This window comes from Cherax quadricarinatus, chromosome 96 (assembly GCF_038502225.1).
Source record: "Cherax quadricarinatus isolate ZL_2023a chromosome 96, ASM3850222v1, whole genome shotgun sequence".
Taxonomy (NCBI): Eukaryota; Metazoa; Arthropoda; class Malacostraca; order Decapoda; family Parastacidae; genus Cherax; species Cherax quadricarinatus.
In genome coordinates, this window is record NC_091387.1 from 11,511,522 (window position 1) to 11,527,461 (window position 15,940).

The 15,940-nt window shown below is 43.3% G+C and overlaps 1 protein-coding gene across 1 annotated transcript in view; it reads left to right on the forward strand.

The window, feature by feature from the left end:
• The window catches only part of LOC128701788 (G-protein coupled receptor GRL101-like), a 692,032-nt gene that overhangs the window by 424,134 nt on the left and 251,958 nt on the right, over positions 1-15,940 (forward strand). The window contains exon 14 of the mRNA XM_070105094.1: positions 14,133-14,207. Within this exon, the coding sequence (XP_069961195.1) occupies positions 14,133-14,207 (75 nt within the window). The remainder of the gene's footprint in view (positions 1-14,132; positions 14,208-15,940) is intronic.

Here is a 15,940-nt window from a genome sequence, read left to right on the forward strand (position 1 = left end):
GAGGAGTGGCACTGCTCATCAAAAGCCAATGGGATTTTAAGGAGCTAGAGAGAGGAGAAGCAAGAGACTACATAATACGAACACTTCAGTCTGGAGGTCCCAAGATGGTAATTGCAGTGATGTATAATCCACCATAGAATAGCAGGAGGCCAAGACAAGAATATGATGAAAGTAACAGAGCAATAGTTGACACACTGGCTGAAATGGGCAGAAGGGCCCATTTGGGCAGACCAAAGCTACTGGTTGTGGGTGATTTCAACCACAAAGAAATCAACTGGGAAAAACTGGAGCTACACGGGGGCCCAAAAATGTGGAGGGCAAAGTTGTTGAAGGTGGTACTGGAATCCTCATGCATCAGCAGGTTAGGGACACTACCAGACAGAGGAGAAGACAAACCAGCAAGACTGAATTTAGTATTCACTTTAAGTAGTGCAGATATTGAGGACATCACATATGAAAGGCCTCTGGGAGTTAGTGATCACGTGATTCTGAGCTTCAAATTGATCATGGGGCTACTACTGGAGAGGTAAGCAAGAAGTGCAGAGCTGAGAAAGCCAAACTGCAAGAGAGGGGGTTACACAGGCTTGAGGAACTTCCTGCACGAGGTTCAGTGGGACAGAGAACTTGCAAGGAAATCAGTAAATGAGATGATGGAACGTGGGACAACAATATGCAAGGCAGCAGAGGAGAGGTTTGTACCCAAGGGCAACAGAAATAATGAGAAGGCCAGAACGAGCTCTTAGTTCACCCAGAGGTGTAGAGAGGCCAAAACTAAATGCACTAGAGAATGGAAGAAGTATAGGAAGCAACTAACCCAGGGGAATAAGAAGTATAACAGTGAAAGCCAAGTTCGAACCAAAACTGCTGTACAGTCACATCAGGAGGAAAACAACAGTCAAGACCACACGAAATGACCGAGAAGTATGTGAGGAGCTCAACATGAGATTTAAAGAAGTATTCACAGTGGATACAGAAAAAAAAAACTCCTGAAACACGGAGGGGTGGGGTATACCACCGAGTGCTAGGCAATATGTAGAATCATGGAAGAGGCGAGGAGGCTGCTAAGCGAACTAGATACCTCAAAGACGATGGGGCTGGATAACATCTCTCCATGGGTCAAGAGACAGAGCAGAGGCGCTCTGTGTACCACTAACAACAATCTTAAACACATCTATGTATAGTGACATGTATAGTATGAAAAGTCAAGGAGAAAATTATCAGAAGAGTGGTGGAGTTACTTAGAAAGGAATGAACTTATCAACGACAACCATCACGGATTCAGGGACAGGAAGTCCTGTGTCACAAAGGTGGGTTCATTGAATTTTCTTGGACTGTAAGAAGGCTTTTGAAACAGTTCCACACAAAAGATTAGTGCAAAAGCTGGAGAACCAGGCAGGGATAACAGGGAAGGCACTGCAGTGGATCAGAGAATACCTGACAGGTAGGCAGCAGCGAGTCATGGTACGTGACATGGTGCCTGAGTGGGCACTCCTAGTGCCGGTGCTGTTTCTGATATAGTGGAACCTCGGATTTCGTACTTAATTCATTCTAGAAGGTCGTTCTAAATCCGAAAAGTGTGAAAACTGAAGTAATATTTCCCATAAGAAATAATGTAAATACAATTAATCCGTTTCAGAAACCAAAAATATTAACAAATAATACATTTTTTTAAAGAAAAACTACAGTTTTACATACAGAAAGCAATGAGAAATAAATATAGAGCACTAATGAAATGAATAAATGAACATTTAAATCACTATTATATACCTTTATTGAAGACTTGTTGGGAGGAGAGTTTGGAGACAGGAAAAAATATATAAATATAAAGTGCTAATATCAACTCTACGGCTTATTTATCTATCACAATTCATCTAATATGACATAATAAACTATTAATAATTAGAAACATGACATACGTATACTCTAGAATGAATAAAATATGTCAGTACGTATGTGGAGCAGTGGCGGTGTTGGTGTTGTTGGGTTTACAAGGGCCACTGATAGCATAAGCGTGCATATAGTGGTGGTGGTGGTGTTGTTGGGTTTATAAGGGCCACTGACAGCATAATCGTACATATAGTGGTGGTGGTGGTGGTGTTGTTGGGTTTATAAGGGCCACTGACAGCATAAGCGTACATATAGTGGTGGTGGTGGTATTGTTGGGTTTATAAGGGCCACTGACAGCATAAGCGTACATATAGTGGTGGTGGTGGTGTTGTTGTTGGGTTTATAAGGGCCACTGACAGCATAAGCGTACATATAGTGGTGGTGGTGGTGTTGTTGTTGTTGTTGGGTTTATAAGGGCCACTGACAGCATAAGCATACATATAGTGGTGGTGGTGGCGGCAGCAGAAACCACCACCACTATTCACACTGAAACAATGTACGTAATTTATAAATAAGAAATATTTACACTTTATAAATAAGAAATATTTACACTTACCTTGGAGATGTTGGCATTGGTTTAGGGTGGTGGAAGATACGCTGGGCAACATATGTTGTCAGTGGCCCTATATACCTCCAACAACATTGGAGGAATTTTGTGTCGTCTTTGTTTCTATTGCTTAATCACGTAGCTTAGTTGCTACACTGTTAATGCTACACTTTATCGCTGGTTGGCGCTATGCCATTATCGACTCCTGCAACGAGACCAGTCCCAGAGTTAAGGGGTATGTCCTACGAGAAGAGGTTAAGGAAAATCGACCGGACGACACTGGAGGACAGGAAGGACAGGGAGGACATGATAACATAAAATACTGAGAAGAATCGACAAAATGGACAAGGACAGGATGTTTCAGAGATGGGACACACCAACAAGGGGGTTACAGTTGGAAGTTGAAAACTCGGATGAATCACGTTGATGTTAGGAAGTGGAAAAGTCTGGAAAGGAAAGTGGTGAAGGCAGAATCCATACATAGCTTTAAGAAAAGGTATGATAAAGCTCAAGGAGCAGGGAGTGACCTAGTAGCGACAAGTGAAGAGGCGGGACCAGGATTTAGGTGAGTGCACACACAAATACACACACGCACACACACACACACGCACACACACACACACACACACAAAAAAAAAAAAAAAAAAAAAAATGGGTGGCCCTAGAGGACGGAAAACCAGAGATCTGGTAGACGAACCAGGGAGGAAAGACTGGGAGTTAGAGCTCCAAAAAAGGGAGGAAGAGTGGGGAAGGAAGATAGAGCTTGGTAAGAAAATGGAGAAGTGGATAGCTGAAGAGTGCAGGAAGTGGGAAGTACAGGTCTTAGCAGCAGAAGCTAGGATACAGTGCTTAGAAGAGAAACTGCAAAGCCTGAAACAGATTAGAGAGACAAATGACAATTCAGATGTGACATCAGGAAATTCAATGTCAGGCGCAGACAAGGGGACAGTAAGCAACAACGGAGACATGCCGTACACGAAGGCCCTATCAGACCCACGTGGGGCCAGGGAAAAGACGATGAGCACACTAAGATCAAATGACAGGTCCGAAGACAATGAAGGTATGCTATATGCAGAGATTCTAACAGCCAACTGCAGTAGCAAGGGACAGCTGGTCAGAAAAGACAGTTCACTGAGAATAGAAGTTTCAGATATGACAGGGACTGAAGGCAAGAACATGTCAATGGAAGGAAATAAAATGCCTCAGAGGAAGCAGATGGAGACTCAGTGGGAGGAGGAAAGGGCGAGGTCAGTTTTTGTGTACGGGCTCCAAGAAGCCAAGGGGGACAACTTTGAAGAAATAAAACAGGAGGAGAAAAAAATGATTGAAGGCATCATGAAAACAATAGGTGAGGGCGATATGACCCAGGTGACAAATTTTCAGAGAATTGGGTGGTTTGCGAGTGGAAGGATACGGCCTGTCAGAGTAACTTTCAAGGAAGAATCAGTTCGAACCAGGATTCTGCAAGAGAAAGCAAGACTGAGGGACAAAGAGGGGTACCAGAGAGTATACCTCGACCGCGACAGAACACAAGAAGAAAGGATTACACTGAAAGAGAGGGTACAGAGACACAAGGAGGAACGAGAGGCAATGACGAAAATGAGCAGGACCCAGACAGAGGAGGAAGGGCAAACACACCCCACAGAATCTCCCACCAAAAGACTCCAACCGCGACATTCCCAACGCAACTGAGCAACCTATACTACAACCCACTCACTGTTCCCTCTGCCACCAACCTCCATATCACAAACCTCACCCCAACAGCTGTCCCTTATGGGCATTCTGACCCCACCCCCATCAACATAAACCCCACCTACACCACAGCCCCATATAGGCCCCCACCAAGGCTCTCGCTCCCCAACCCCAATATTCTTGTATGACCACAATGATAGAAAAGAAACTGAAGGTTTGGTACACAAACGCGGATGGAATAACGAATAAACATGAGGAGTGGAACGAAAGAATCAGTGAAAAATCCCCAGACATCATAGCAGTCACAGAAACAAAACTCGCTGAGACAATAACAGACACAATCTTCCCAACAGGATATCAGATCCTGAGGAAAGATAGAAGGAGTAGAGGGGGAGGAGGGGTTGCACTGCTCATAAAACACCGATGGGGATTTGAGGAAATGGAAGGCATGGACATGATTGGAGAAAGAGACTACATTGTAGGTACAATTCAGTCCGGAGAACATAAAGTAGTCATTGGAGTGATGTATAACCCACCACAGAACTGCAGGAGGCCAAGAGAGGAGTACGAAGAAAACAACAGGGTGATGGTGGACACACTGGGTGAGGTGGCAAGAAGAGCTCACTCGAGCAGAGCAAAGTTACTGGTAATGGGCGATTTCAACCACAGGGAGATCGTGTGGGAAAACCTGGAGCCACATGGGGGTCCCGAAACATGGAGAGCCAAGATGATGGATGTGGTACTTGAAAACCTCATGCATCAACATGTCAGGGACACAACCAGAGAGAGAGGGGAGGATGAGCCAGCAAGACTGGATCTTGTGTTCACCCTGAGCAGTTCAGACATTGAGGACATCACTTACGAGAGGCCCCTTGGAGCTAGCGATCACGTGGTTCTGAGTTTTGATTATATAGTAGAGTTACAAGTGGAGAAGGTAACAGGAACTGAAGGGGACAGGCCAAACTATAAAAGGGGGGACTACACAGGTATGAGAAACTTCCTGCAGGAGGTTCAGTGGGACAGAGAAATGGTAGGAAAATCAGTAAACGAGATGATGGAATATGTGGCAACAAAGTGCAAGGAGGCAGAGGAAAGTTTTGTTCCCAAGGGAAACAGAAATAATAGGAAGACCAAAACGAGTCCTTGGTTTACCCGAAGGTGTAGGGAGGCAAAAACTAAGTGCAACAGAGAATGGAAAAGGTACAGGAGGCATAGGACCCAGGAAAACAAGGAGATTAGTAGAAGAGCCAGAAACGAGTATGCACAGATAAGGAGGGAGGCCCAGCGACAGTATGAAAACGACATAGCATCGAAAGTCAAATCTGACCCGAAACTGCTGTATAGCCACATTAGGAGGAAGACAACAGTCAAGGACCAGGTGATAAGGCTGAGGAAAGAAGGTGGAGAACTCACAAGAAACGATCAAGAGGTATGTGAGGAGCTCAACACGAGATTTAAGGAAGTATTTACAGTAGAGACAGGAAGGACTCTGGGGGGACAGACCAGATGGGGACACCAGCAAGGAATACACCAACAAGTGTTGGACGACATACATACAGATGAGGAGGAGGTGAAGAAACTGCTAAGGGACATCGATACCTCAAAGGCAATGGGACCGGACAACATCTCCCCGTGGGTCCTTAGAGAGGGAGCAGATATGTTGTGCGTGCCACTTACCACAATCTTCAACACGTCCCTGGAAACTGGGCAACTACCTGAGGTATGGAAGACGGCAAATGTAGTTCCCATTTTTAAAAAAGGAGACAGAAAAGAGGCACTAAACTATAGACCTGTGTCATTGACGTGTATAGTATGCAAAATTATGGAGAAGATTATCAGGAGGAGAGTGGTGGAGCACCTGGAACGGAACAAGAGTATAAATGCCAACCAGCACGGATTCACGGAAGGCAAATCCTGTGTCACAAACCTTCTGGAGTTTTATGATAAAATAACAGAAGTAAGACACGAGAGAGAGGGGTGGGTTGATTGCATCTTCTTGGACTGCAAGGCCTTTGACAGTTCCTCACAAGAGATTAGTGCAGAAGCTAGAGCATCAGGCGCATATAACAGGAAGGGCACTGCAATGGATCAGAGAATACCTGACAGGGAGGCAACAACGAGTCATGGTACGTAATGATGTATCACAGTGGGCACCTGTGACGAGCGGGGTCCCACAGGGGTTGGTCCTAGGACCAGTGCTATTTTTGGTATATGTGAACGACATGATGGAAGGGTTAGACTCAGAAGTGTCCCTGTTTGCAGATGATGTTAAGTTAATGAGGAGAATTAAATCTGATGAGGACCAGGCAGGACTTCAAAGAGACCTGGACAGACTGGACACCTGGTCCAGCAAATGGCTTCTCGAATTTAATCCTGCCAAATGCGAAGTCATGAAGATAGGGGAAGGGCACAGAAGACCACAGACAGAGTATAGGCTAGGTGGCCAAAGACTGCAAACCTCACTCAAGGAGAAAGATCTTGGGGTGAGTATAACACCGAGCATGTCTCCGGAAGCACACATCAATCAGATAACTGCTGCAGCATATGGGCGCCTGGCAAACCTGAGAACAGCATTCCGATACCTTAGTAAGGAATCGTTCAAGACACTGTACACCGTGTATGTCAGGCCCATACTGGACTATGCAGCACCCGTTTGGAACCCGCACTTGATAAAGCAGGTCAGGAAACTAGAGAAAGTACAAAGGTTTGCGACAAGGTTAGTTCCAGAGCTAAGGGGAATGTTCTATGAAGAAAGATTAAGGGAAATCGGCCTGACGACACTGGACGACAGGAGGGTCAGGGGAGACATGATAACGACATATAAAATACTGCGTGGAATAGACAAGGTGGACAAAGACAGGATGTTCCAGGGAGGGGACACAGAAACAAGAGGCCACAATTGGAAGTTGAAGACACAAATGAGTCAGAGAGATATTAGGAAGTATTTCTTCAGTCATAGAGTTGTAAGGCAGTGGAATAGCCTAGAAAATGACGTAGTGGAGGCAGGAACCATACACAGTTTTAAGACGAGGTTTGATAAAGCTCATGGAGCGGGGAGAGGGCCCAGTAGCAACCGGTGAAGAGGCGGGGCCAGGAGCTAAGACTCGACCCCTGCAACCACAAATAGGTGAGTACACACACACACATAGCAGGAGTCCAAGACAGAAATATGAGAGCAACAGAGTGATTGTGGTCACACTAGCTATAATTGCTAGAAGGGCCCACACGAGGAGGGCAAAGCTGCTCATCATGGGGTATTTCAATCATAAAGATACTGGTAGTATCTGAATCCACATGGGACACCAGAGACGTGCAGAGGCAAGATACTGGAAGAAACACTAGAAACCTTCATGTACCAACTGTTAAGGACACAACCAGAGAGAGGAGAAATGACGAACCAGCAAGGCTAGACCTCATATTCATCCTGAACAGTTCGGACATAGAAGATATCACACACGAAAGGCCCCAAGGCGCTAGTGACCATGTTGTCTTGAGTTTCAGTTACATAGTAGAGTTAACAATGGAGAGTGAAGCAGCACGAGAAGGATGGGAGAAGCCAAGCTTCCGAAAAGGGGACTACACAAGTATGAGACAATTCCTACATGAGCTGCAGTGGGTAAGTGAGCTGGAAGACAGTAAACGAAATGACCGAACACATAACCACAAACTGCAGGGAGGCAGTGAATCAGTTCCTACCTAAAGGTAACAAAAACAATATGAAAACCAGAGTGGGCCCATGTGGAAAGGTCAAAGCCAAATGTATTAAAACATAGAAAAAGTATAGAAGGCAAAGGACACAGGAAAACAGAAAATTGGGCTAAAGAGCCATAAATGAAAATATATGGATAAGGAGAGAGGCCCAGCGTCAATACGAGAATGACACTGCATCAAAAGCCAAATCTGATCCAAAGTTGTTATACAATTACATCAGGAGGAAAACAACAGTCAATGATCAGGTAATCAGGTTGAATGAGAAATTAGGGCAGCTCACAGGAAACGACCAGGAAGTATGTGAAAAGCTTAGCTCAAGATTCAGGGAGGTGTTCACAGTAGAGAGAGAAAGGCTCCCAGCAAACTGAGGTGGTAGGGTGCAACAACAAGTGCTGGACACACGGTATGCAACCGAAGGGGAGGTGAAGAAGCTGCTAGGGAAACTAGATACCTCGAAGGTGATGAGCCCAGATAATATCTCTCCTTGGGCCCTGAGAGAGGGAGCAGATGCACTGTGTGTACCACTAACAACAATCTTCAATAAATCTATCAAAATATGGCAACTGCTTGAGGTGCGGAAAACAGCAAATGTAGTCTCGATTTTTAAGAAAGGAGACAGACAGGCTGCCCTAAATTACAGACCAGTGTCGCTGACATGTATCGAGAAGATTATCAAGAAAACAGTGGTGAAGCACCTGGAATGGAATGGACTAATACATGACAGCCAGTATGGCTTCAGGGAAGGAAAATCCTGCATCACGAACCGATTGGAGTTCTATGACAAGGTAACATAAGACAAGTGAGAGACAGATGGGTAGACTGCATCTTCTTGGACTGTAAGAAGGCTTTCGATATAGTACCACAAAAGAGACTAGTTGAAAATTTAGAGGAGCAGATAGGAAGAGAGGGAAAGTACTGCACTGGATCAGGAAATGCCTGACAGGAAAAAAAGAACATGTGTTGATCCGAGACGAGGTGTCAGAGTGGGTGCATATGTCGAGTGGTGTTCCACAATGGTTAGTCCTAGGTCCGGTGTTGTTTCTTGATTACGTGAATGGAATGACAGAAGGGAGTGAGTGGGAGCTGTCCCTGTTTGCAGACGATGTGAAAATAATGAGAAAAATACAAGCGGACGAAGATCAAGCCTACAAGGGGATCTGGACAGGCTACAAGCCAGGTCCGACAAATTACTCCTGGAGCTTAACCCCAGCAAGTGCAAAGTTATGAAGCTTGGGGAACACAAAGTGGACCGCAGACAGAGTACACCCTAAGAGGTCAGGGGCTGTAAAACTCACTAGGAAAATGATCTTGGGATGTCCATCATATCGACCACATCTGAGGCGCAAATCAACCAAATAACTGCTGCAGCATGTGGGCGCCAGGCAAACCTGAGAACAGCGTTTTGACATCTTAATAAGGAGTCATTCACAACACTGTACACCGTGTACATCAGACTCATATTGAAGTATGCAGCACCAATATGGACATCCCCCTCCCCCGTAGTTAAACACGTCAAGAAATTAGAGAAAGTACAAAGGATTGCAACAAGACTAATCCCTGAGGTAAGGGGTGTGTCCAACGAGGAGAGGTTGAAGGAACTCAACATGACAACACTGGAAGACAGGAGTGATAGGGGTCACATGATAACATATAAAATACTAAGAGAAACTAACAGGGTGGATAAGGATAGAATGTTTCGGAGATGTGACACAAAAACAAGGGGTCACAACAGGAAGATGAAAACTTTAGTGAGTCACAGGGATGTTAGGAAGTATTTCTTCGGTCACAGAGTTGTCGGGAAGTGGATGTAGTGGAGGCAGAATCCATACATAGCTTTAAGAAGCGGTATCATGAAGCTCATGGAGCAGGGAGGGAGAGTGAATCCAGTAGCGACCAGTGAAGAGGTCTTAGAAGAGATGGTCTTCGCTGGTTGGCTTCACTGTGTCGTTAACAACTGGCCATCCATGATCTTCTCTGGAAGATCATGGATGGCCGATTCCATTCGTCTGATAACAAGGAAAAAGAGTTACTCGTTCTCACAGCAGTTTCCAGGACTTTCTTCATCTTCAGCTTCGTCCAGACTAGCATCCATTAATAAATAACAAAAAGGCACAATACCGTGACTGGAACGATACACAAATAACCCGCACATAAAAGAGAGAAGCTTACGACGACGTTATTTGTGTAGCATCCATTCGTTGGTCCGATCATCAACGACATTGTTCCAGGGAAAATCCATACACATTCCCTTGAGTTGTTGACTTTCTCTTCTAGCTTCCGTTAATCCTGCCTTAAGCTGGAGATATAGCTGCTTATAGTTGCTTAGAGTTACTTATAGTTGCTTATAGTCGAGGAAAGCCATCATCACAATCTCAGGTAGCTAAGAACAAAGAGCACACTAATCACATCTTGACAAAGCTAAGTACAAATCACGACTGAGCTAAGTACAAATCACCACTGAGCTAAGTACAAATCACCACTGAGCTAAGTACAAATCACCACTGAGCTAAGTACAAATCACCACTGAGCTAAGTACAAATCACCACTGAGCTAAGTACAAATCACCACTGAGCTAAGTACAAATCACGACTGAGCTAAGTACAAATCACGAATGAGCTAAGTACAAATCACGACTGAGCTAAGTACAAATCACCACTGAGCTAAGTACAAATCACCACTGAGCTAAGTACAAATCACCACTGAGCTAAGTACAAATCACCACTGAGCTAAGTACAAACCACGACTGAGCTAAGTACAAATCACGACTGAGCTAAGTACAAATCACGAATGAGCTAAGTACAAATCACGACTGAGCTAAGTACAAATCACCACTGAGCTAAGTACAAATCTCCACTGAGCTAAGTACAAATCATGACTGAGCTAAGTACAAATCACGACTGAGCTAAGTACAAATCACCACTGAGCTAAGTACAAGTCACCACTGAGCTAAGTACAAATCACCCCTGAGCTAAGTAAAAATCACCACTGAGCTAAGTACAAATCACCACTGAGCTAAGTACAATTCACCACTGAGCAAAGTACAAGTCACGACTGAGCTAAGTACAAATCACGACTTAGCTAAGTGCAAATCACCACTGAGCTAAGTACAAATCACCACTGAGCTAAGTACAAATCACCACTGAGCTAAGTACAAATAACCACATAGCTAAGTACAAATCACCACATAGCTAAGTACAAATTACCACTGAGCTAAGTACAAATCACCACATAGCTAAGTACAAATCACCACTGAGCTAAATACAAATCACCACATAGCTAAGTACAAATCACCACTGAGCTAAGTACAAATCACCACTGAGGTAAGTACAAATCACCACTGAGGTAAGTACAAATAACCACATAGCTAAGTACAAATCACCACATAGCTACGTACAAATCACCACGTAGCTAAGTACAAATCACCACATAGCTAAGTACAAATCACCACATAGCTAAGTACAAATCACCAATGAGCTAAGTACAAATCACCACTTAGCTAAGTACAAATCACCACTGAGCTAAGTACAAATCACCACTGAGCTAAGTACAAATCACCACATAGCTAAGTACAAATCACTACATAGCTAAGTACAAATCACCACTGAGCTAAGTACAAATCACCACATAGATAAGTACAAATCACCACTGAGCTAAGAACAAATCACCACATAGCTAAGTACAAATCACCACCGAGCTAAGTACAAATCACCACTGAGCTAAGTACAAATCACCACTGAGCTAAGTACAAATCACCACTGAGATAAGTACAAATCACCACTGAGCTAAGTACAAATCACCACTGAGCTAAGTACAAATCACCACATAGCTAAGTACAAATCACCACTGAGCTAAGTACAAATCACCACATAGCTAAGTACAAATCACCACTGAGCTAAGTACAAATCACCACTGAGCTAAGTACAAATCACCACTGAGCTAAGTACAAATCACCACTGAGCTAAGTACAAATCACCACATAGCTAAGTACAAATTACCACATAGCTAAGTACAAATCACCACTGAGCTAAGTACAAATCACCACATAGCTAAGTACAAATCACCACTGAGCTAAGTACAAATCACCACATAGCTAAGTACAAATCAACACATAGCTAAGTACAAATCACCACTGAGCTAAGTATAAATCACCACATAGCTAAGTACAAATCACCACTGAGCTAAGGACAAATCACCACATCGCTAAGTATAAATCACCAATGAGCTAAGTACAAATCACCACTGAGCTAAGTACAAATCACCACTGAGCTAAGTACAAATCACCACTGAGCAAAGTACAAATCACCACATAGCTAAGTACAAATCACCACATAGCTAAGTACAAATCACCACTGAGCTAAGTCCAAATCACCACTGAGCTAAGTACAAATCACCACTGAGCTAAGTACAAATCACCACTTAGCTAAGTACAAATCACCACTGAGCTAAGTACAAATCACCACTGAGCTAAGTACAAATCACCACATAGCTAAGTACAAATCACCACTGAGCTAAGTACAAATCACCACTGAGCTAAGTACAAATCACCACTGAGCTAAGTACAAATCACCACATAGCTAAGTACAAATCACCACTGAGCTAAGTACAAATCACCACTGAGCTAAGTACAAATCACCACATAGCTATGTACAAATCACCACTGAGCTAAGTACAAATCACCACATAGCTAAGTACAAATCACCACTGAGCTAAGTACAAATCACCACATAGCTAAGTACAAATCACCACATAGCTAAGTACAAATCACCACTGAGCTAAGTTCAAATCACCACTGAGCTAAGTACAAATCACCACATAGCTAAGTACAAATCACCACTTAGCTAAGTACAAATCACCACTGAGCTAAGTACAAATCACCACTGAGCTAAGTACAAATCACCACTGACCTAAGTACAAATCACCACATAGCTAAGTACAAATCGCCACTTAGCTAAGTACAAATCACCACTGAGCTAAGTACAAATCACCACTGAGCTAAGTACAAATCACCACTGAGCTAAGTACAAATCACCACTGAGCTAAGTACAAATCACCACTGAGCTAAGTACAAATCACCACTGAGCTAAGTACAAATCACCACTGAGCTAAGTACAAATCACCACTGAGCTAAGTACAAATCACCACTGAGCTAAGTACAAATCACCACTGAGCTAAGTTCAAATCACCACTGAGCTAAGTACAAATCACCACATAGCTAAGTACAAATCACCACTTAGCTAAGTACAAATCACCACTGAGCTAAGTTCAAATCACCACTGAGCTAAGTACAAATCACCACTGACCTAAGTACAAATCACCACATAGCTAAGTACAAATCGCCACTTAGCTAAGTACAAATCATCACTGAGCTAAGTACAAATCACCACTGAGCTAAGTACAAATCACCACTGAGCTAAGTACAAATCACCACTGAGCTAAGTACAAATCACCACTGAGCTAAGTACAAATCACCACTGAGCTAAGTACAAATCACCCCTCATTCTACGTCTCTCAAGAGAGTGGATATTCAAGGCTCTAAGTATTATTACTCTATATTCTTATGCTCTAATGTTGATAAATTAGACACATGTGCAACTCTTGGGTATCTTTATTGAGGAAACGTTTCGCCACACAGTGGCTTCATCAGTCCATACGTAGGAGAAACTTGAAGAACAGGAGGAGAATGAGGTAATCAGTCCCTCAACCTTGAGTCGACGTGTTCAGTCCATCAATTTTGAATAGAATACGGCATATGAGCGGAGAAGCAGCTTATAAACCGTATGGCAGGAGAGGTGCAGCAGTCATAGGTGGTGTCACGTTTGTTCAATGTGGAAGTAGGTCGTGCCCAAGGGTTAGGCAAGCGAAGAATTTATCAACATGTCGGTTCTCTGAACCATTCATCTACAAACCTGTCAGACACTGCAACTTCTTGGGATCTTAATACTTGGGAATCCTTCGCTTGGGCACGACCTACTTCCACATTGAACAAATGTGACACGACCTATGACTGCTGCACCTCTCCTGCCATACGGTTTATAAGCTCCTTCTCCGCTCATATGCCGTATTCTATTCAAGATTGATGGACTGAACACATCGACTCAAGGTTGAGGGACTGATTACCTCATTCTCCTCCTGTTCTTCAAGTTTCTCCTACGTATGGACTGATGAAGCCACTGTGTAGCGAAACGTTTCCTCAATAAAGATACCCAAGAGTTGCACATGTGTCTAATTTATCAACATGTCGGTTCTCTGAACCATTCATCTACTGTTCTAATGTTCTTATGTTCTCTTCCCACAGAATGTTCGCAGATAACAACTTAGGGGTAACGCTGCAGGAGCAGCCAATCCAAATCCACGACAGCATCGTCTACCTGTGAGTAGTGCTTCAGGGCGCAGGATTATTTGTAACAATTATTTGCGAAACCGTGAGGGTTATTCAAGGAGTTTTGGATTATAATAAAAAAGAAGCGCTAAACCACAAGGGTTATACAGCGCAGCGAGTTTTGTAAACGTAATCCTTCGTTCGTTAATCACGAGACAGTCAACACACATCTCATTTCTATTGCTTCGTTCGTTAATCACGAGACAGACAACACACATCTCATTTCTATTGATTCTACAATATATTCCATCTGTTCTCAGAGAACTTCTCTTGTAAGTTCTGAAGATGTATGAAAATAACCCTCGAAGCTATAATCTAGGTGAAGTAGAGCTTGGTCATACAGAATGTGAAAAAGACTTGGTAAGCAGAAATCTAAAGCCAAGACAGCAGTGCCTTAGTGTGCGCAACAAGGCCAACAGATTACTTGGATTTATCTCAAGAAGTATAAGTAACAGAAGTCCAAAAGTTATTTTACAGCTCTATACATCACTAGTGAGGCCTCATTTAGATTATGCTGCTCAGTTTTGGTCCCCTTACTACAGGATGGACATAGACTCATTAGAGAACATACAGAGAAGAATGACTAAAATGATTTACTGTGTAAGGAACATCCCGTATGAAGATAGACTTAAAGCCTTAAATCTCCACTCTCTGGAGAGGCGTAGAATGAGGGGAGATATCATTGAAGTGTATAAGTGGATGACGGGCATAAACAAGGGAGACATTAATAAAGTACTGAGGGTGTCGAACCAGGTTAGAACAAGAAATAATGGATATAAGTTGGATAAATTTAGATTTAGAAACGACATAGGTAAGTACTGGTTTTCTAACAGAGTTGTTGATGTGGAAAAAGACACTTATGTACAGTTCAGGACATTTATTAAAGGAAACGTTTCGCCACGAGTGGCTTCTTCAGTCCTAATACAGAGAAAACTAAGAAAACATTTATATATATAGTGGCAGGAGTCAGGTGAGGTGACGCGTGGGTAGAGGTGGTGGTAGTAGTGGTAGTAGTAGTAGTAGTAGTAGTAGTAATGGAACCAAGGAGGTGAGGCTAGAGAGGGACCTGCTGGCATCAAGTAACACCAGTTCCCAGGATGGGTAATATCCTCTTGCTTAGTAATTTTGAAATACTGTAACTACCGGATTTTTGCTTTATAGTGTTACTGACAGAAATTAGTGCAGCTTCAATGCATTTTCTCCGTCTTAAGTCGTCTTCTTTAATAACTAGTTTAGCTTCATTGAATTTCATGAGGTGTCCGACATCGTCTCTATGTTGAACACATGCGTTTTTGCGGTCATCATTTCTGCAAGCATTTTGTGTTCTGCTATTCTAATGTCCAGAGTTTTGGCTGTTTCCCCTACATATACTTTGTCACACCCCCCACATGGTATAGTGTAGATTCCTGCACTTGTGCCAGAATCATGCTTGGGTTTTTGTATCAGGTTCCTAATAGTAGTTGAAGAGCTGGTAGATATTTTAGCCAGTTTTCTGTCAAACATTTTTGAAACATTAGTGGCAACGTTGCTGACCGGTAAAACGATGTAACTTGGAGGCTTTTCTTCAATTTGATAGGTGTTGGTCTTGCTGAGGATACGTGCCGCACGTTTCCTACAGTCACGTATGAAGTGTAGGGGAAAGTGCAGTGAACTAAAAGAGTTGGTGATGTATGTACATTCTTCTTCGAGGAACTGTGGACTGGAAATTCTGTAGGCTCTCAGAA